The sequence below is a fragment of the Camelus ferus genome, chromosome 19 (assembly GCF_009834535.1).
Source record: "Camelus ferus isolate YT-003-E chromosome 19, BCGSAC_Cfer_1.0, whole genome shotgun sequence".
In the NCBI taxonomy this organism is placed as follows: Eukaryota; Metazoa; Chordata; class Mammalia; order Artiodactyla; family Camelidae; genus Camelus; species Camelus ferus.
Window position 1 is genome coordinate 12429302 of NC_045714.1, and position 22460 is coordinate 12451761.

The 22460-nt window shown below is 54.3% G+C and overlaps 1 protein-coding gene and 1 long non-coding RNA gene across 7 annotated transcripts in view; one reads left to right on the plus strand and one right to left on the minus strand.

The window, feature by feature from the left end:
• Positions 1–22460, plus strand: part of PHACTR3 (phosphatase and actin regulator 3) — a 179358-nt gene that overhangs the window by 149951 nt on the left and 6947 nt on the right. For all 6 annotated transcript variants that reach the window (XM_032461466.1, XM_032461467.1, XM_032461469.1 and 3 more), the window contains exon 9: positions 18771–18826. In XM_032461466.1, the coding sequence (XP_032317357.1) occupies positions 18771–18826 (56 nt within the window). The remainder of the gene's footprint in view (positions 1–18770; positions 18827–22460) is intronic.
• LOC116657866 lies at positions 3066–22460 on the minus strand. Its single transcript, XR_004313018.1, has 3 exons — positions 22449–22460; positions 4710–4721; positions 3066–3452 (listed from the first exon to the last, which is right to left on the minus strand). It is a non-coding gene; the product is annotated as an uncharacterized LOC116657866 (long non-coding RNA).

Here is a 22460-nt window from a genome sequence, read left to right on the forward strand (position 1 = left end):
CCTCTTGCTTCTAGTGACATTGAACTTTTTTTTCAGGGTTAATTTGCTTTTTGGTTTCTTCACTTCCTTTCATGTACTTTACCTGCAGGTTTCTTTATCTTAATGATTTTCAGAGTTTCCTCTGGAAATGACAGCTTCCCGTTCTTCCCAGGTCTGAGTTACACCTCTTCTCCGTCTTTGGGGCTGGCGTGGGCATTTTGTTCATGCTTTTCCTTTGATGTGTGGAAGTTTTTCATTTTAAGGTCATCAGATCACCAATCATATACTTCAGGAGAGAGCAGACCTGTTCTGTGAGGGGCCAGATACGGGGCATTTCTGGCTCATGGACCCCATGTCTGCTGTGACCACACACCCCGCTGTAGCACCAGCCCAGCCGTGGCCTGCACGTGCGAGTGAGCACGGCTGTGCACCAGTGAAAGCTTATGCGCAGACATAAGCAACGGCCCCCGGGACCGTTTCCTGGCCTCTGATGTACTTTATGGTTCATACTATTTGTGCCCTATTTTAAAAAACCCTTCCCCACCTGGAAGTCAAAAAAATCATTTTCACATGTATTATTTTTGCAATTGTCTTCTGACTGCCAATCGACAGAGGTTTTCTGTTTGATAAACTAGGTTTTCTTTCAAAATAGAATAGTAAGTGAATTAATTTGAGTAAAATGTAGTAAACATTGTAGTTTATGTGATTCAAAAATAACAGAATTATCACAATGATGCTTGGCGTAAGAGAAGTCTGGGGACCCCATCCGTGCCTCCCTGTGCAGACGGGGGGCGGGAAAAGGTGGGGTGTCACGAAACCATGCCTAAGGACCACAAAGTCCCTTAATTAAGAGATACCCAAAGCACGAGCCCATGTTTTGGGTTTCCTCCATTACTCCCTGAATCTGTAACTAATTTTAACCCTTGGACTAGAATGTAGTAGCTCCTTGGACAATTGTCACCGTGTTTAAAAATGGAAAAGCAACCCCAGAATTAGATAGACACAGAGAGGGCCCTGGCTGAGAAGCCACATCCTACAAGGGCAGACAGAGCCTTCCCGGCCCGCCCAGCTTGTTTCCGCTGCAGAAGTGGTTTAATTGGATCCTTTGTCTTTGTTTGGCTTTCTTTCGGAGATTCTTCTGCCATCACTTGCTGAATAATTCAGCCGCGTTGCCATGGCAACGTGCCATTCGCCGTATCCTGAGGTGCGGTTGGTGTTTTATTTATTTTTTTAATTCCCAGACCTTCACTGTTTTATCCTTTGGGTGTGCCTAGGGCTTTTCTGGATGAAGTGGTCCCAGTCTCCCCAACTGCGCTGGCGCTGGGGCTTCTCGTGAAGTTGGAGTCAGCTTTGGGGGAGCAGCGTCCTGTGATGAGCTCGCCGCCTTTATGTTCAGGAGCCCAGTTCACCTTTAGTGCGTGTGTAGGTGCATCTGCGGAGTGTTCAGACCCACAGCTCCCGCCCCTCACACAGTAGGCGCTTTCTAGAAATTACTGTCTTCCTTCTGTCCAGTTGTGCTCACACCATTTAGGGGGAGTCCGTGGTGAAGACACCCGACAGCTCGCTCTCTCTTTTTTTTTTTTTTTATTGTATAAGCTTTAGGTGTCCAGCGTTTTAATTAGACATCTCTATGCACTACAGCGTGATCAGGTGACAGCTTTTGCTTCTAAGTGCGGACCCCAGGCTTCATTAGTGCTGCTCAGTTTCCGTCATTTAATGGAGTCTTTTCAGGAATGGGTAGAGGGGTGTGGTCATCACCTCCGTTTTACAGATGAGAAAACCACAGCTTGATGAGAAGTTAGGGAGCTTGCCCAGTGTCACACCGCGTGGAGGAGGCATGTGGAAGTCAGGCGGTGGATGGTCCCCCAGAACCCCCGGCCTGGGTGGCGGGGAGGCAGATGCTGGGAGGTGCCTTGGTCTCTGCTGGGCGTTTTCTGATACTGGTGTGGCTTCCATCCGGGACATCAGGCCTCCAGCCAACGCCCTATGCCTCTGGTGCAAAATACTTATTTTGAATCGGGGTGGTGGGAGAGGATGCAGAGGTCCCCCGACCTGAAACAGTGCAGTTAGTGAAAATATCCAGAGACTGTCAGCCAACCAAGGGCTTTGGGGAAACCTAGACTGGCAGCTTCGAATCCCAGCCCTTCCATCACGGCTGTGTGGGTTTGGGCAAACACCACCATCTCTGAAGCTCCACCCCAGGTTTGTTTAATGGACACCGGGGTGGCAGCCCCTTCCTCCTGGGGCCCTTTGGAAGGTTCCGGGTTAGTCTGGTGCATTCCTAGGGGAGGGGGAGGAGCTGTTACGGTCCTGGCTGGACACACCGGGGCAGAGTTGGGGAGCCTCCCAGCAGGCCACGTGAGCAGAGTGAGCTGCTGTAGAAGTAGCGCCCGGAGAAGCCGAGGAAGCCGGGGCGTGATGGCGTGGTTGTTAATGACGATCTGATTGTTCTCCGTGACTGTGGTATAATTTGCCTGGAAATAGAGGGGCTGGGCGGGCACCTCCGGAGCGATGCACGAGCCTTCTGCTGCGTCTCCCCTGGGGGGTCCTCTGCTCTGGGACCGCATTGTGAGAAGCTGATTAATGCTCAGTGTCGTCCTCTGGGAGCTGGTCGTTAGCACGTTAGCACAGGCGTTAAATGGTGCTCGAGCTGGTCCCTTTGTACGGTTTGTTCCACCACCTCCAGAACAGGCTGCCTCTTGGGCCTCCAGGAAGATACAAGTTCCTAGGAAAAAAAATGTGTGCTGCTGTCCCCGTGCTCCGTGCTCACCTTGAAATGTGTAGAATAGTAAGGCAGTGGTTTAATGCTTTTAAGGATGGGGATAGAATCTAACACAGTTTAGTCACAGGGGTGGCTGGACCAAGCATTAGCTTTGGTACTTTCTTTCTTCTGAAGGTGCTGGGAATCTGAGAAATGGAGCAGGATCTCGGTTCTGTGGACACAGAATTTTGAAAATAGAGAAACCTTACAGGGTTGGTGCTGGGTGGGTATAGCTCAGGGGTAGAGTGCATGCTTAGCATTCACGAGGTCCTGGGTTCAATCCCCAGTACCTCTGTTAAAAAAAGAAAGAAAGAAAGAAAGAAAATACAGAAACCTTACTTTCTCTGGGCATAGAAGAAGAAAATGACTTTTAATTGCTGGAAAGGAAAGCACTCCTTTTGGAAGCATCGAGGGGGTAGGGGATTGCATGGTAACAGACAGTCACTTGTAAATGTTTGCAGATTTGCCTCTTCCCAACCTGCAGTGCTGGCTAAGAGACTAGCTCATTCTGGGCAACTTGAATCCAGCTCCATAGGCACCATCTGAGGGGGACAGAAAAGCGTGCTTATTAATCATGGTCTTTGCTAACATTCATCCAGTGTCTTCTGTGGCCCTTCCTGCTAAGTGCTTCATGTGTATTGCCTCCTTGAAGCCCTGTGAGAGCTCTCTGGGGTCGGTACTGTTAATGGTCTGACTTTCCAGATGGGGACAGCTGGCTCAGAACAGAGCAGTCACTTGCCCAGCTCACACAACAGGAAACACAGGATGGGTGGTTGGTCTTCTGATCCACACTGGTTCCCACATCTGACTGTGCATCTGAATCACCAGCGTGTTTTGTGGAAACAGACTCTCAAGCCCCACTCCAACTCCCTTGAATAGGAAGCTGTATTTTAACAGAACTCTTCTAAGAGCCACTAATACCTCCTGCTACACTGTGCCCCCTTCTTCATGACCCTTGGAAGACTGCTCTCTGAGGCCTCAGGATCAAAATAAGCTGGACTTCTGTGTAACAGCTGCCTGTTAGAATCTTAAGGAGAATACCTATTTTGCCATTGTGTTTCCCTTTTTACCTTGGCTACCAGGAAGCTCAGAGCCGAGTGTGCAGCTGCCTGTGGCAACTGTGTTGTATCATTTGGGTTGTGTGTGTATGTTTTACCTGATGTTGTATTAATTTCCTCAGTTCTTTTTTTTCAGGAAGAAAGGCATCTCACATTTATTGATCATACCATGTTCTAATTCTTTCACCTGTGTTAAATTTTTTTCATGGTTATAAGAAATCTAAGAAGTAGATATTACAGCAGATTCTTGTTATTTGATGATTTAACACTGGAGGTTTTGGCTGTTGACGAGTAACTGCAAAAGTACAGGACTTGAAGGTTTTCTAAAGCCACGTTTGGACACAGTTGGCCATGTCTCTGCACTGTTCACAGTGGTTCGTTCCAGCAGCAGCAGGAGTGTGTAGACTTCGGGGAGGAGCCTCCCCTGGAGGTTTGGAACTAATCGGGTTGCAGTTGTGAACAGCGTCAGCTCAAGATCAAGGGCCCTGAAGAACCGGCACAGGGTTCTCCAGGGCTGTGTGCTTCCTGTCTCAGTGGGCTTCTTTCCTAACAGTGTTCTCCCTCCGTCCTCCCATCATGTCTGCAGGGGGAGGGCGAGTGACAGGCTGTGTTGGCTGTGTTCCATTGACTGCTGGGGACAGAACAGGCTTCTGTGTGTCCGATTTGATAAGCCCCATCCATCTGTAGAAACAGAGCAGCATTAAAAGCAACCCAAGGGAAACAGGGGGGCTTGGAACCCACTTTTCTTCTGCAAACCTGCGGGGCTCGAGCTATGGGATGTTGCTGAGCAATTTGGGACTTCAGTTCGGGCACATCAGGGGCCAGGTGTTTCTGTTTGGATGAAACAGGACAAGGGGAGGCTGAGACCTTCCTCACGTGGCTGAGGCGGGGCTGGGGCCTGAGCTCCCGACCTGGGAGGTGGACTCTTAACAGCGGAGCTGGGCCCACAGTCCTGGGGCCCCGCCGGGCCGAGCCAGGAGAGGTCTCCAGTTGAAGAGGGCTTGTCGTTAATGAACAGCGTCCATGAGGAAAGCACAAGATGTTCCCCAGCTGCAGCACGACCGCAGGACAGGAGACCTCAGAGGGCTGAGCTTGGCGTCCTGGTACACGAAGGTACATTCCTCTGCTCGGTCTTTGAAACAGCCAGTGAGACAATTTCCGAAGGGATTTTCAGACAATAGAAGGAGAAGGTAGATGAGTAATGAGCAGACGAATAGCTCGTTACCCCCAAGGTCCTTCTTGAACAGAGAACCACCGGCCGGGCACCTTCAGGGGGAGAGGTCTAGCTGTGGTGGGAAGGCTGAGACACAGGTGTAATGGGCCTCCCATTTTACAGTGAGCCCCAAATCTGCAAAGCAGGTGATCAGGCCTGTGATTATTCCCCTTTGAGGATCATTAATTTAAGAAATTGATGGGAGGCTTAATCATCCTGGGTATGAGCACCTGTTGTGATTTCTGGAATTTCGTCATTTGTCTAGCATGATCTGCACGTGCTAAGAGTTGGTGGCTCTCAGTTCCTATGTAGGGGTCTCGCAACCTCTGATTTGCGTGTGAGGAAACTGAGGTTCAGAGTTGCTCGTAGCCAGTGAGTAGCTGAGTGAGGGCATGAACTTGAGCCTGTCTGGCTGAAAGTCATTTTCTCAGCTCCCACTGCCTGCAGTGTCGTGATTCTAACTCCCTGAAGGTGGTCTGTGGATCGTTCCCTGGTTCAGAGCCACTGGACTGTTCATATGACTCTCCATCTAGGAAGCAGACTCTCCTGGAAGGAAGGATCTCACTTCTTCAGTGCCTGCCACAGTGCTCGGTACGGTGCTGGCTCTTAGCTAGTGACTGCTGGATGGATGGTGTTTGGGTGAGTAGATGGAGCATTGGAGAGATGAGTGGCTGGGTGACTATACAGTTAGATGGATGGGTAGGTAGACGGAGAGATGGGTAGCTGGACAGCTAAGTGGTTACATGCTTGGATGAACCAGTGGGTGGGTGAGTGGGTGGGTGGGTGGGTGGATGATGGATGGATAGGCAGGGAGGTGGTTAAATGATTGCGTAGTTAAATGGATGGGTAGATGGATAGAGAGAGAGTTGGATGAATGGATGGTTGGACAGACGGGCATCGAGGTGCACCAGGCGCAGTGGGTAGGACACAGCTCAGGAAGAATTTAGTTGAACAAGGTAAACGTGTGTTGAACAAACGTCTTCCTGAACGTAGCGGATTCTTCAGATACCTTTAGGCGATGATTCATTACCAACTTGCGGTGTAACCAGGAAACTCAGAGTCATACTTGTGGGAAATGTGAACCTTCAGCTGTATGGTGGTCACTGCTAATTTGGGAGTTTGTTTCTGTGCTGGGGGTGTGTCCGGGCCAGGGACGGAATCTTCCTCCTGTGGCACATGGTTCTTGGGCCAGCTGACCGGCCAGGGCTACTTCCAGGCTGCAGGTCCTCAGGCCCTTGGGAGGGGTGCCCCCAAGCTCCCCCTTCACCATCCCTGGAAGGCCAGTGGATGCTGCCAAAGGTTCCTGAGCACTTTTGGGGGAGAGGAGAGATGTCACCTCTCCTGGGATGGGGGTGACTCCAGAGCGAGAGGTCAGACTGTCTTCATGGCTCATTTCGCAGAGTGGGGCTCCCAAGCCCAAATGTTCCGTTTGTGACTTGGGCCAGGTTGGAACCGGCAGATAAGGGAATGTGTGTCCGTGCTGCGGGGTGGGGGTGGGGGCTGCCACTCAGCAGTGGTGGGTGTCAGCCCTGGGGACGCCAGCCCGATGTGGGCAGGATTTTCCAGGAGAAACTGGAAATGTTTATTTTGGTGCAAAATTTCCTCCCTCTAGTGTTGAGAGAACCAACTCAGATTTAAAAATAAAGGAATGTTTGGATCCCATAAAACACATTTGTGGGCCATGTTTGGTCTGGGGGCCACCCATGTGCCACTTCTAGTCTGAAACCCCTTGTTCTCTGAGAAGCTCATTCTTGTTTGCGCTGAGAAGAGGGGTTTGACTGTTGAGTTCACGCAGGGAAGCAGTGGGTCAGAGTCTGGGCTGACGGGCAGCAGCAGAAGCGTCAGGCCCCGCGTCTGGGACCCGGCGCCCTGTGCGGCCCGGCGGGTCCTGGCTCTTCCTCTGGCGGGTGAGGGGGCTTCCTGGGAAGAGCTTGTGTTGGACCCCGTGGCTCTCATCTTGATGGGAGGAAGCACCCCTGTGGTGGCGGCGTGAACTCTGGGCAGGACGCCCTGGTTCCTGTCCCGGCTCTGCTGTTTCCCGGCTGTGGGACTACAGGCTGGTGGCCTTCCCGGCATGGCTTCCCTGTCCTCCTGAAACAGTCTGTGGACCATTCCATGTAAAATGGGGGTGATTACAACAGAGCCGGACTCCTAGGGCTGCAGAAAGGATGTGGTGGGACAGGACACATAAAATGCCTAGAACTGGGCCTTGCAGGGCGGGAGCGCCAGGGAGTAAAACAAATATGAGATCCATGGGGACAGGGAATTCGTTTCAATGGTGTGCGATTTAATTTCCAAACCATACAATCCACCCTTTCAAAGTGTGTGACCCAGCACTTCTAGTATATCCGCGGAGTTGTGTCCGCCGCCCCGGACCCTTCACCTCTTAGCCATGTCTCCAGTCCCTAGAACAGTACCTGGGCCATGTGACACTTGATAATTTTTCAGTTATTGTCACAAGGGGTGCGGTGTGTGAAGGCCTGTCCTGAATGGTCCCAAGACGAGCGTCTCCGTCCTGTTCTTCATCATCTTTGTCTTTACCACCCGGAGCCTCTTCCTCGTCGCTGTCGTCATCACTGTCACTGTCTTTTCCTCCGTCACCGCGTTCATCTTGGTCGTCACCACCGTGGTTTTCAACAGTGTCTCGTTCACCTTCTGCTTCTTCATCTACGTCAGTATCTTCGTCGTTTTCATCTTCCTCATCCTCACCATCATCTTTAGCAACATCTTCACCCAAGTCTTTACCATCCTGCTCAGTGTCTGCCTTTGATACGCAGAAAGCACTAAGGAAGTGTTGGCTCCTCACCTCCCTGAGGGCCAGGGGCCCCACTTCCAGGGAAATGAAGCCGACATCTGAACCCGGGCAGGAGCTTCATGCTGACTCCTGCCTGGAGAGAAAGAAGTCTTGGAGGGTGGAGGTTGAGGGTGGGGCGTGGCCAGGACACAGCCTGTGCTGTGACCTGGTTGGGATGGTGACCTCGAGGTACTGGCCAACCCTTGGCTGGGATGGGCAGGGCCCGGCTGTCTCAAAATCTTGAGAATTTTGAGACCCAGGGAGCAAAAACTCTGTGTTTAGCGATGTCTCTGCTTGTCTTCCTGTTTTGGTGAAGCCGAGTTATGTGACTCACTTCCCCAGCCCTCTAGGGACTCTTGGGCGTGTTCCTGAGGCTTCCAGCCTCCCTCTGTTTAGAAACCTCAGGATACACTGATGTCAGGTCTGTTCTATCGAGGTGAACCCTCCCGGGCCCTTAGCTTGGCACCACCTCCCGGCTCCCCTGCAGCAGTGAGGGGCCTGCCATGGATGTTACAGAGCTCCAAAGTCAAGAGGAACGCCGGGGTTCATGAGGGCACTTTCAGGAATTTGTTGCAAAAATACATAAGGGACTCATGGGGCAGGGCTGGGAGCAGACTGTGTGGGATGCTGTGCGGAGGGCAACCCGAGACCCCCGCCCCGGGGGGGAGGGCGTGGTGGTCCTGCGAGGCCTGGGAAGCAGGTGAGGCCAGCACAGTCCAGGCAAAGTGGTGGCCGTAAAGGATGGATCTTGCGTGTTCTGCTTTTAGAGGGAGGTAACTTAGCAACAGTCAACGGCACTTCCAAATTGGGGAAAGTTTGACAAAATCTAAGCCTCGGAGGACATAAATATAAACTTTGTTTGTTTAGGTAGAGCTCATGCTGTGTAGCGGGGGGGGGGCGTGAGTGGGGCTCCGTGCCTGGGCAGGTGGGCCTCAGGCCCCCTCATCCCTATCAGTGCAGAGTGAGCTCGTGACTTTCGAGTCTCCCCCGTGAGGTCAGCTGCTCTTTGTTTTCTGTGGTTGCTTAGGAAGCTGTCAAGGAAGGTACAGCATGTTTTGTAAGAAAATGCAAAATAGTATCAACCCCTTTTGGTATCAGTAAAACGCAAATCCCATCCCAGGGGAGCAGGTGGTCTGGCCGTTTGGAGCTCACCTGGCTGGCAGGTGCGGACTGAGCAAGCCCAGGCAGGTCACTCCATCCATCCAAGCCTGAGAAACAGGTCTGTAACGCCTGCCTGCTTTACCCAGAGTCGGGGCTTATCCTGTGCAAGTAGTTGTCGTGGTAATAACAATGCCGTGGTAGCTCACTATTTATTAAGTTTGTGTTGTGTGCCAGGGACTGTAGTTTGCCTGCATTCACTGAAGCCTTGATATAAATGCTATTATTAGCTGTATTTCACAGCTAAAGGAAATGGTGGCTCAGAGAGGTTAGGTAAGACATTCGAAGTCACACAGCTAACATGCCATGCAGCTGAGGTTTGATACAGGCAGGCTGATTCTGGACACTTGGCCCAGAGGCACCCTGCTTTGTGGCATGGTTGCAGACAATCAGGCCTGGCATTGTGCCATGGTCACTGAGGACCCAGGCTCCTTTCCTCTTCCTGTTCAATTACCCTCACACTGGACCTCTGTGGTCCAAGGTGGCTGCAAGAGCACCAGACATCACATTCAAATCCCCAAGGTGCATAGATTCCAGCTGGATTAGCTTTTCAAAAAGACTCTCCCCTGAGGCTTTCAGCACACATCTACCAATGCTCCTTCGTCAGAACCTCTTTATGTGGCCATGCTTTGCTGGAAACCAGGCTTCCCCGAACAGAATCTGCTTTCTGATGCTATGTTAGAAGGGAGAATGGAGATTGGGTAGGAAACTAGCGGTCTCTGCTACTGTCGGTGTTGAGGTTAACTTTGCTGTGTGGATAGACTGAAGGGAGAACGGAAAGAAGGTGCGAACACATGGACGAGTGAGTGGAAATCCTTGCGTCTGCGAGATAACGGCAGTTCCCAAAGCAAGCCGGTCTGAGGGGTCTGCGTGGAGCCCGGGAGACTCCAGGCAGTTTATGCGTGTCTCGTGTCCCTGACTGTCCAGTGTGGGCCCAGGGATTTCAGTTGGCGGGGGGGACACAGAGGGGCCCCTGGGGTGACGTGGACAGATACGCTGTTTCTTTCTGAGGCTGAATAAGGGACTGATCTACATGGTGAAGTGAAGCAGTGGGTCTCACTCCCACCCCCTCTCTCTGCCCAGAGGCCGCGCTGTCCCGGGGTTGTTTGTAACCACCCAGAGGCGGCTTTTACAAGAATCGTAATAACCACAATGGTACCTGGCGAGCACTACTCCTTACTGAGTGGACACCCTCCCTGCCCGGGGCTGAGCGTCACTGTCACCGGGAGGTGATCACGGGCCCGTGATGGGGTGGGGCAGAGCCCCCTCCTCCGTTAGAGGCAGAAATTATAAACGTGATTTGTTCATGCTCGCAACACTTCATTTTAACCTAAGTCATCCAGATGTGCATTTATTGGGCCATCTTTTGAGCTGGCATCAAAGACTTTTCATTGCGGAAGGATCTCCAATTAAGGTTCTTTCTTGTGTGAGACAAACGCTGGGTGCATCTTCTACAATTTCCAGTGCCGATTTCTATGACGGCGAGTGAGAATTGAAGACACTTGGAAGCAGTCGAGTGCAGAGTCCTTCAGAGACGTGAGCCCCACCATTTACACTTCCCTCCCCCGCACTCCAGATGGCAGTGTTTTAACACCCTGCCTTTCCCGATGCCAAAGCCGTTAACTCGGTTCTCCTAGAAACTGTTTTCTTTTCCTGTCCGCATTGAGTCATTTAGTCAACGTGCCTACGGTTTGATTAAATCCCCTAATTACAGGAACAAGTGCACCTGGTGCACACAGGTTGGGGAACAAGGAGACCGGCTCCTGGCAGGGGCACAGCTCACTGGGAACAGACTGCCCGGGGCGGGGCTGCCTGCGGCGCGCGCACTCTGGGGGGTCTGGTTTTCCAGAAGGATGGGGGTGTCCTTTGATCGGGGGTCAGGTAAGTGGAACTCAAGGGAGCTCCTTCCACAATGTTGTCATCCTCATTTACAGAGAAGGAGGCTGTGTCTGTGAGACACCAGAGACCTAGAACCAGTGGCAGGTGTATATTGAGGAATTTATTGCAAGGCATTGGTGATGGTGACCATGCAGCTGGCTTGACAGTTCTGGAATCCATGGAGCAGGCCTGGAACTCCCCAGCATGGAATGGAGGCTGCTGTCCACAGGCAGAATTTCCTCTCCACCGAGGAGCCTCAGCCCCGCTCTTAAAGCCCGTCCACTGATTGGACCAGGCCCACCAGGCCATCTAGGACAGTCTCCGTTTCTTAGTCACCTGATTATGGATGTTAATCACATCTACAAAACGCCCCCTCCACAGCATGTAGATGAGCGATTGTTTGATGACCTGGGGACGGGTGGACCCCTCCAGCTGATGATCACAGAGCCAAAGGCAGTGAGAAGTTCAGGAGCAGATCGGAGACCCCACAGCTGATTTGTGGGGGAGTCAGAATCCAAGCCAAGGCTGGGTTTGGAGCCCCAGTTCTTAGCGGTGACAGGATTTGGCATCTTCTGCATTTGCTTTCATGCTCCAGAGTCCAGCCAGGCCTGCCTGTCTGGCATGAGGACTCACTGCTGAACATCAGGGAGACACCGCCCTGCTGGGGGAATCCCGGCCTAGGAGGGGACCCCGGCATTCCTGGGTGACTCACGGCTGGTGGTGGAGCAGGATCGGTGTTCCCGGCAAGGAGCTCCTAAAATAGCCGGCGAGCCCGTGGGCGGGAGCTGTCTGCTCTGCAGCTGCGGCTTCTCTCTCCGGGAAGGTGTCCTGCCTCCTTGGACAGGACGGCTTCTCAGCTCCTGCCTGTTGCTGAGCTGACTTTCGGTGTTACTCGAGCCCCACGTGGATGAAGTGGAGATTGGGGCACATGCACTGAGTGGGGCTATGCCGCCCAACTGGGGCCAGACAGGCCAGGCCGTTCCTGCTTCTTCTCGGAATTTCCCGCAGCCTGAAAGCCGTGCCGGGTGCGGAGGTCCTGCCGCGGGGGGGGGGTGTGCGCGCACACAAGGGACAGTTCAGCAATGGCCACTGACCACGGGCCGGCCTGCCGTGTGCTAGGCATCTGGCTTAGTGCTTCTTGGGCCCATTTTATTTCTCCCAAGAGGATATTGTCACCAGCCGATTTAGGGGGAGAAGACAAGATCAGGGGGAGAACTTGGCCAAGCACGTAGGGTGGCAGGGTCAGGGCTGAAGGTCTTGAGAGGCTCAGGCCGAGATGTGTGCCCTCTCCCCTTTAGCCGTGGCCTCGGCCGAGTCCCCTGGAGCCCATATGCAGGAGACTGAGGGTCTAGGAAGGGTGGCGGGAACAGTGGAACACGCCCTGGCGAGGGTGGGAGGGGTCACCCGGCCGGAGGTACAGCCCTTAAGGAGATGCTGAGGGTGAGGGCTCACTCCCAGGGGAGTGGGCTGCCAGGTGAGGTGGCGGACGGGAAACATCACAGGTTAAGGCCGGGAAGGGAGGAGTGAGTCCGAGTGTGCGGGTGGTGTCCTCCCGACACCCGAGGGCAGATGAGGAGAGAGAGCCCACAGGGGTCAAGCCCCCCTCTGCCACCGCCCAGGGTCACACAACAGGATGGGCGGGGCCAGAGTCCAAGTCCCAGCCGCCTCTCCCCCCGGCGTTTCTCGTAGTGATGGGGTTAGCACGCGGTGTGAAGGCTCAGCGCCACAGAACATCCTCTCAGAAGTTCCCCTGGTTTTTCATGAGCTGTTGTGCAAGGACCTCGGTTCTGGGATTTCGTTGTTTTTCTGGCTCGGTGTGGTCAACCGTGGACAGGGACAGAGGCCGGAAGAGGAGGCTTGGAGGCTCACGGAGTGTTGGGGAGGGTGTGTTAACGGTACTAGCTTAGAGAGCTTTGCCAGGGAACGACAGAAAACCTCTTGCAAAGTGTAGTGAATTTGGTGCCTTTTATGGCAATCCAGGTGACAGTGAAGTTTGGGAATCCTGTGACTCAGCTTCCCACCTGGCAGACGGGAGGTGGCAGGACCGTTGGCAAGGATGGGAGAGTCACAGAACCTGGCTTCCCCAGCGGTCCTTGAAGCCACCCTCCCCCATGCCAGGTGCTCCTGGGACCACAGGCCATCTGCCCCAGGTGTGTCTGGGAGGCAGAAGGGAGTCGTCAGGACAAGGAGGGGGACCCCAGGGCCCCCTCAGGACCTGGTCCCACAGGGGAGTGAGGCCACTGGGAGGTGAGCCATGGGGACGATGAGGAACCAGGTGCCCCTCGCAGCCCAGCTGCTGTTCCGCTCCAGCTGTGCTCGGGTTGGGCTTGGGGACCTGGAGTAACCAGCTCTTCCATATCTTCAAGGGAAGCTGGAAAACTGAGGGTTTTTTTGAAGTGAAAACTCTCTATTGATATCTGCTTCATATTCCCATTTTAAAGAGTACTCTGTGAGTCAACAGTGCAGCTGCTTGCTGGCTTTGGACTACAGTGCACTGATGGGGTCTGTGGCCAGGCTGTCCTCCACGCCAGCTGGGGTCAGAGTGGGACACTTGGACACCCTCAGCCTGCATGGAATTCCGAGGCTCCCTGGCCCTGATTGTGCGCTTGAGAAGGCTCTAGGCTGGTCCTGGCTGGCGGCAGAGCTGGGAGGCAGCCCCTCGTCTTAGGGGTGTGGTGGTCTGGCGGCAGGGCCAGTGTCACGGCCAGCCGTGGCCTGAGCTGTGCATCTGCGTGTTAGGTTAGATTAGGCTGTGTGGCAGTAACACCCCCCAGATCTCAGTGGCTTGACCCAGGAAAGGTTTATTTCTTGCATGCAGAGTCCACCATGTGTCTGGGTGACACCGGGGCAGCTGTCCTCACCCTGAGGCCGGCCTGGGCTGCTCAGTCTCGTGGCTCTGCAAGGCCCCCAGCAGGGAAGGGAGTGCATGGAAGACTCCCGCCTGCTTTTCTCAGGCCCAACCCAGAGGTGACTTCTCTTCGGCTCCCAGCCATAGGCCACACCCAGCCACACAGCCCTGCCCCACTGCCAGGCAGCTTGAAGTGTGGAGCATCCCAGGACTGTCGAGTGAGCCATTGCTATTTCTGCACCATTGGCCCAGGTCAACCCGAGAGCCACTGTCACTGGGCAGTGGCAGGCAGGGTGGGAGCTGGTGGCATGGTGTGGTGGGGTCAGCTCCCTGAGAGCAGCGGGCATCAGGCCTCAGTCACGACTGTATTCCTCTGCCTGGTGCAAACCTGACGCTGAAACAGTCTGATGGAGGAGGTGGGGTAGGCGAGACAGGGGAGAGGCGAGTGAGTGTCCCACGGAGGAGGGAGGGAATGTCTGACAGAGGGAGGCGTGGCTGAGTGTCTGATGGAGGAGTTTCCTGGGGATCTGGCTGGGAGGGAGGCTCCCACCAGGGTGAGGATCACAGCACTGACTGGCTGGAAGAGACCTGGGCTCAGCACACCAGGTGACCCCTTGATTGTGCTGGCCTCCTCCTGGTCTTCAGTGTCCTCCAACTGCTCAGCACCCTTAGGTTCGCTGGGGCAGGTGAGGGTAAGGGGACGGGAGGCTCAGGTGGGGAGGGCGTTAGCCCCATCACCCCGCTGGCAGGTAGTGGGCCTGGGACTTGAATACAGACTTGGTGCCTGTGTCCTGGCCTTGGTACTGGCCCTGGGGGCGACGTTTGCAGCCTGAGGAATATGGATGGTACAACCGCATCATTTTTTTCTCCTAAAACCCGCTCCAGGTGTCCTGTCACCCCGCTGTCAGTGGCCTGTCGGCTCCACCTCCCTCTACCTGTTCCTCTTCATGCATCACCTGCTGGCTCTCCTCTGTCCTCAGTCGTGTCCTGTGTTCATGGCACAGGGTCAGGTGTGGAGTTCAGTCTTCATCGCACTGTTCAGAGGAGAGGCAAGAGGGCTGGGAAGCCCCTGGTTCCTAAGTGCTGACAGCCGGGGTCCCTGGCGATGACTCACGCCGAGGTGCGCCCCGCCCCCGCCCTGTCCCGCCCCAGGTGTCGCATGCCTTTACCTCCCACTCAGGTCCCCAGGGCCTGTCCAGGGTGCTCCTGGTCCCCCCGCGTCCCCGCCTCCTGTGTGCACAGGCGGGAAGGCGGGTGCTCTCTCTATCCTGGTTTCTTTTCCTGGTGCTGCTCCCACGCCCACGCGGCGCTGTAATTGGCTGCCGCACTCTGCTTTCTCGGCGGGGAGAGTCAGAAATAGACTGTGGTTTCCCCAGTTCCAAGCGGCACCTGCTCATCAGCCACAGCAGCAGTTTGTGAATCAGGGGAGGGAGCAGCCGTGGGCAGAGCTGGGGAATCCCTCGGGATTGCGGGACCTGGTCCCCCTGCCTGAGGCTCCACCCCCTCCTGAGCCCCGCCTCCCTGGAGGCCCCGCCCCACCCTCTTGAGCCCCACCCCTCACACCCAAAGCCAAGCCGCCCTGGGGCTGTGTCTGCTGGGGCTCCAAAGCCTGGATGCCCTGGCAGCATCCCTCCAGGGCCGCAGCGAGCTCGCGCCGCGGTGAGGGAGAGGGGCCGGCGGGCCTCCGTTCCTTTGCTCTTTTGTTCCCGCCGCTCACGTTTGCCTTTGCCGGGCTCTGGGGTCAACACGGGGAATGAGACCTGGTCACATTCACCTCTCTGCGCCTCGATGGTCTCACCTGTAAAGTAGGAGTAGTCATCCTGTCCACCCTTGCCATTAGGTTGTGGTCACTCCTGCCTCGGGGAGCACCACACCCCACACCAAGAGTGCAGCTGAGTCTCAGGCAGCAAGGGGATGGAATATTATGTCTGACATGTAATTAGTCCAGCCTGTTCTAATTTGGAGTTTGCAGTGTTCTTACTCTAGAGTCAACATCTCCCCCTTGTCTTGAACATTTCTTAGACTCGGCGTGGCTCAGGGCCTGTGACACCTGTGCTTCGGGTCTGATAGGGTCCCCCTGAGCAGCTCTGTGTCCCCTGGTAGCAGTTTCTGTTCTGTCTCTCCTTGGACAGCAATCCAGAGGAGTCCAGAAGTGCTTCCAAGGCAAATCCAATTGGGGCACATCCATGCTCCATCCCCTTCTGCCTGCTTCAAACCTGGCAGTGCCTTCCTGGCTCAGAATAAATCCAGATCTGAGCAGGGGTGGAGGGTTGGGTGGGCCCTGCCTCACCTTGGTCTCCTGCACACACCTCCACGCAGCTTAAATGGCACTGCAGGGTCCTTCTGATCTCAGGGCCTTTGCACGTGCTCTTCTCACCCCTCCTGGTTTAGAGATCCCAACTTAGCCTTTGAATCTCACTCCTCAACTTCAGCATCACCTCAGGGAGCGTCTCGGTCCAGGTCGGCCCCCTACCCTAGGCTTTCATAGTGCTGTTGGTTCTTCCTCCTGGCGCTGTTGTTTGTGTGACAATGGGTGGCCTGTCTGGCTCCCACTGGAGCCTGTTCTCCCTGAGGGCAGGGCTGGGTCTAACTTCCCACCACCACATCCCGGGCGGGCCTGTCATCAGTGCTCACTAAACATCTGACAGGCGAGGTCAGAGGTCAGGTTAACCCATGTTAGAAGGTCTCAGTCTCACGAAGTCGGGTGTGGGTGCACGTAGGGCAAGTCCCGCTGGGGCTCCGGACCTGCAGCACTGCCCTTCCCGCCTGCTCCTCTTCCTTCCCCGTGATCGGGGTCCCCCAGGGAGGCGCTCAGGCTGGTGGTGCTGCCCAGGGGGTGGGCCCTCTTGTCCAGCCCTGGGCTCCTGGGCTCACTCTGGGTAGAAGGGCAGGTTGGCGATGACCCAGCGGGCTGCCCTGTGCTCTGTTCACAGCTGTGCACCTGCAGGGCTGTGTCCACCCAGAGGACAGCCCCTTCTGGCCCATCTGGGAGGTGCCCGGCAGCCAGCCTGGAGCCCCACAGTGAGTGGTGGTGGTGGAGCTCGATCTGCCGTCACCTCTCAGGCCGACGGCGTAGATTTTGGTGGTGAAATTCCACCCTTTTTAAGACATGTGAGTTGGATGGAATGCCTTTCTGGGAACTCAGTCCATGAGCTGCTGACAACCCACAGGTTTTCTTGCGTCATTTTTTGAGAAACTGCTGTCCCAGGCTAGCATTTTGACAGACTCATTTATGCATTGTTCCATTCACTTCTCGTGCCTCAGTGAAAAGCTACTATTATTCCTCATTTTGGAAGGGAACACAGAGCTCCAGCAACAGAAAACCTCCACAGGGGCAAAGGAGCCGGAGGTTTGGGGTACTTTCCAGGTTTGAGGAGATGCCTGGCCTTAGGTGTCCCTATGGGCACCCCGGCTAGTCACTGGCAGCCACTAGGCACCAGGCGCTGCCCCCATGTGGATGCTCCACAACTCAGCCTGAAGTTTCCTCTTCCAGGAAGCCGACCTGGATCACTCCTTCCCCGCTGTCCCCAAGCCTAGCACATGCGCAGTTAGGAGACACCGTGTCTACAGAGGTCTGATCTCCCCATGGCTGGCTCCTTCTCCTCTTGTGGGCTTGGCAGAAAGGGGTCTTCCCCCCAGTCCCCCGCCCCATCACTCATCTATCACTTCCCCCTGTTTTGTTTTCTCCACAGCATTGGCCGCTCCCTGCATGGTCTTGTCTGTTTACTGTTTGTCTGTCTTCCCCTTTGGACTGTGAGCTTTCCAAGGGCAGGGAAGGCTTATCTTGATCACCACTGTGTTCTGGGACTTGAAACAGTGCCCGGCACAGACCCGGGGTTCCACAGTCACTGGGTGAGTGAGTGAGTGACTGGCATGGGGTGGGGGGATTGGAGCAGGCAGGGGGAACCCCACCCAATGAGCTGGGTTGTGTGCCTGTTGCTTTGGGGGGGGGGTCCGGAGGCCCTGGTCCCTGGGTCCCAGCCAGGAGTTGCCGGGGGCAGGTTCAAGTCTCAGCAGACATCACGACAAGATGTTAAGCAACCACCCACCAGCCAGCAGACACACAAAGCCCCCGACGGAACCCAACGGCAAACTGTCGTGTTGAGTGTGGAGGGAGGAGCGGCTGAGCCCTGGGGATGCGCCCCCAGCTTTGTGCTGGGACAGGGGTTATAAATAGGAGACAGTATATCTGGAGGTGACATCCTCTGGGGGCAAAGTATGAGGGCCCCACATTGTGGGATTCAGATGCTCAGCTTGCTGTCTCAGCTGAAGGGTCCGGAAGTGGGGAGGTTTCTGGCTCTGCCCCAGGGGCGACATTATTGGAGTTACAGAAATAATTGGAGCTTGGCATTCATTTTGGCTAATTATGCCTCCCTCTCCTGACAAGCCTTTTATTTATTTATGTATTTTTTTTCTTTTTGGCTGTGTCCTCCAACTCCCTCAATGAGAAGCCATTTGAAAGGAAATGGTAATTTGCCTTCATCTCTGGAAAAGGCGGGTAGGGCGGGTGGGGAGCTGTGGGCGTGGCTGGGCTCCTGCGCCTGGAGACTCCCGGCCCGGATTGGCTCGGCTCCCTCGTCCCCGCCTCCGGGTAGCGGCGGGACTCCCTCCATCACCCGCCAGTCCGTGGGGCGAGGCTGGACCAGGACGCGAGCAGGACGAGGGCAGGTGTCCCCGGGAGCTGGAGACAGAAGCTGCGGAAGCGCGCGCCCGCCCCTCCCTCCGCCGGTGGCCAGGGGACCATCCCGGTTGGACCTCCGTTCTGCTGACACACGGTGCCCGGGGAGCCGGCCGGCCGCGCCGGGCTGGCAGCAGAGCCGGACATGAACTGTCCGTGCAGAGCGGGAGCGCGGACTGCCCCTGCCGCCCGGTGACAGAGGGCCACCTCCCTCCCGCGCGGAGGTCTGACTCGATTTACCAGCAAGAGGCAGCCGCCGGAGGAGGTCCCCTTCCTCTCCTCCCGTTTTTGGGGAGGCGATCTTCAGTGGGGTGCACCAGCCACCTCTGACCCTCGCAGAGCCTGGGTGGAATTCACCGGCAGCCACCATGGTGCAGAATGTAATTCTAGTGTTTTTCCGCAGACGGCTGAGCCAGAGACCTGCCGTGGAGGAGCTGGAGAGGAGAAACATCTTGAAACGTGAGTAGCGGGTGATCCCTCTAGGGCTAAGGCTGCCGCAGGAACCTGCCGGGCTGAGTGTCTGGCTCAGCGCTCTCCCGCCCGGCCCCGCCCAGCCGGCTGAGCCCTCGTGGGTTCACCTGAGGTCTGAGTCGCTGAGGAACTCGGAAAGCAAGCCCTAGGGAAAGCTGAAACGCCCAGGAGCATCCAGTTTAAAATTTAGGGGAAAAAAGCTCTCCTAGCATGGTTAAAGATGTCCCTACCTCAGGGTTATCCAAGCCATCAGCCTGTAGATCTAAGGGAAGGGAATCTATATCCCTCTGCAGACTGGATTCCAAGCAGGTAGGTTTCCCTGGCAGTTTTGGACCGTGGCTCCGTGATGGCCACAGACATCAGGCAGGTGTGGACAGTGTGTAAATCCTACCAGGGAAGGACCTGCCCCTTGGTGGTTACTCCGGGGAATGAAGGGAACAGGTCAAAGGAACAGAGAAGCCCCCGAACTCCGAGGTTCCAGGACCTTCCCTTCTGGCTCCACAGCCCTGGAGTCTCCCCAGTTAGATCTGAACTCTGGGGTCCGCCAGAGGCCTCTGTGGTGCAGAGAACACTCTTCCATCTCATGCAAGTCAGTGATGATTTGGGTGGTAAAACTCTTTCAAAAGTGTTTTTCAGTTAGTTCTTATGTCAATAGACTTGAATTTGCAAGACATTTTCTACAAAAAGTGTCTTCTCAGGGGCCTGGAATTTGAAAACGTTTTCATCTTTTTCCACTCTTTATGGATGAACACTTTAGACATTCGTGGAATTTCCTTTTTCATTCCGTGAACATCTTTTTACAAAGTCAGGGTGGTGGTGAGGTTGATCTTCTGTCAGAGAGTCGATGGAAGACTGTCTGGGCCGGTGCTGAATTCTAATTCCTCTCCCCTTTCTTTGACTCAGTACCTCCATTAACTGCCTAGGAATCTCCCTCCTTTATGGACTGCTGGAAATATTTAAACCCTAAGATCAAGAATTCTTTGTTTTGTGTTTGAAACTTAAGACATGGTGACTACTCTCCCATCTCATGTGAATGAGACTGCCTCTGAGGACTCGAGGAAAAGCTTTTCATTGACAACATGCTCTGTAAGTGGGTGGATAGGAAAGTCAAGCTGATACCAAATAGCTGAATTAAAAAAAAAATTGTCACTTACTTACAAAGTGTAGAAGTCACTACCTGAGGAGAGTCTTCCAAGACTTGAGTCGAGCCAGTTCAAGGTCCCGGCCAGTGCTGCTTTCAGACTGGTCTGCGCCCAGAGTGGTCTGCAGTAGGTGGCTTTTCTCCTGGGTACTGTTTCCTCCATCAGTGGTGACCTCCTCCCAGCTCTTGTGGACGGCCAGGTCCTCCCACCAGCCAGTGGTTAGAATTGTATTCACCTTTGCACACAGAGGTGTAGACACCTTAATAACAGAGCTGGTACTTGGTGAGTAGAGAAGGCAGATGGGTCCCTGGGACTGACTCCACTCCCCTTTAGTGGCACAGGAGGGGCAGGGAGACAGTGTTCCTTCCCTGCGGCCCTGACTGTCCCTCCTTCTCTCTCCCGAAGGTCCGGTGCATCCTTAGTCGGAAGCTTCTCAAATGCCCTGGGCAGGAGTGCTTGAGAGTTTCACTGCTGGTTTCTGGTGGGCGTTTGTTTGGTTTTGTTCTGGGGCGATGAGAATAGGGCTCCTTATATGTGGTCCAGGGTAAACCGCCATCCTCCCTGGCACTTGACACAGGCTCCCACTCTTGCGTTTTCTGCTTTTTATCAATTCTTAGAACAGCATCACATTGTATTTGCTTCCCTTCAAGTGGGGAGCTCATGAGTAATTGCGATCATGTCAGGGGAACATTCAGAACTGGGCCTGTGTATTCTTGGAGACAAGAGCAGGAGACATGGTGGCCCCTCTATACATGATGACATCAAAGATGAGTTTCTGCATTGGGCCCACTCTGTGCCGGGCATTGTACTCAGTCTTTGCTTGTGTTCCTTCACTTAATCATTGCAACACAGTCGTGAGGGTTGCAAAGTGGTCCCCATTTCCCTTGGGAGAGGCTCAGACCCTGGGAGGGGATGGGACCTTTTACCATAAGTCTCAGCAAAGGGGTGGAGCTGCAGGTTACGTCCAGGTGGCCTGGCTCCACCATCCGCATTCCCACCGCTGCCTTTGTGGCAGTAGTGCGTCTCTGATCGTTTCCAGGAAGATCGGGGTTTGGGGGCTTTGATCATGGCTCCCTCGTTTTGTGGAAGGCACAGGGTTTTCAGGGTCTGTGAGTATGAGATCACACCCCACCGCTAAGTGGGACTCGGAGGGCGTCTGTGCTAGGCTTTTAGGAAGGGCTGCTTGGAGCTGGTGTCCCACCAGGCACCTGCCCCAGAGAAGGACCCCGCCAGGCTTTTTTTTTTTGAATCTGATTTTGTTTCATTGTTTTTGCATGGAGGCTACATTTGGGATTTGTTCGTGGCCTATTTTAAGAAATCTGAAGAATTAGTTTCATATCATCATTTCAGCCCCTCAGGGTGGGCCTTCCACGTGGCACTGGCACAGTTTTTTCTATTGTATCGTCATCTTTCGCAGTGGAACTTGTAACTGCGGTTTCTTTTGGTTTTTCATTTGGATTAAGAACCAAGAACATAAGAGGGTTTCATATCCTTTTCTGCAACACCCAAGTGCAAGATGCATCCTGCCTTTTTAGGAAAATCACTGAAAAGTGCAATGGCTAGTCTGTTAAACACCTGTATACCCAATCCCCCAAATGCGGAAATGTTTGAAATGCTTTAAATAAAGGCAGATAATATGAACTTACGGTAACTGCAGGTGTCAGGGCTTCCCTTTCTCAAACCTGGCGCTGTGTCTAGGATTGCTGACAGGTCCCTTTCCTCGGAGTGGAATTCTGGGTCCCCTCCAGGAACCTGAGGCTTTTTTTAGAACAGAGAGTGCCAGAAATAGGACACCCATTAGCCCGTATCCGCGGGGTGAGCGTGCGCTGTACACTATGTTGCAGCATTCTGCTCCGTTTTTAGCTCCCATCTGGAGGTGGGAGCACGGCTTGGATGTTAATAGTCACACTCACCAGGCAAAGCCAATTTTGGTGAAAGGCTCGGGGTTCTTTAAAAGGCATGGCGGGTGCCTCGCTTCTGCAACAGTCAGCTGGCTTCCTGAGTACATCTGGATTTGAAATAGATCCTGAAAATACGAATTCCAGGCAAGCATGTGAAGAGGGTTTTCCTTACCTTACGTTGCTTGGCTGCAAGTGTGTGTGCCGGTTACACGAAGGCGGGGGGAGCAGCAACGGTTGTATTAATATTCATTCACTCACATATATTTATGAACATATCATATATATGAGTTTATCCTGCTAAACTTTTTTGGTTGCCATCTGTGTTCCTAGGTGTAAAGGTGTGATGTTTGATTAGAGAGGGGAGAGAAGAGAGAGCTGTCTCCTGTTCCTCCTGCAAAGAAAGACAGAGCACGCATCTCTGGGGTTATTTCTGACACAGAGCAGGGCCAAGCAGACCCAGGCTGGGACGATGGCAAAACTTCCCTTATCCCAGTGTTTCTGGGTAACAGTGAGACCATCGTCTCCTGAGCGGTGATGGGCGAAGTGGAGGAAAACAAACCATGGTACAGAGCGACGTGT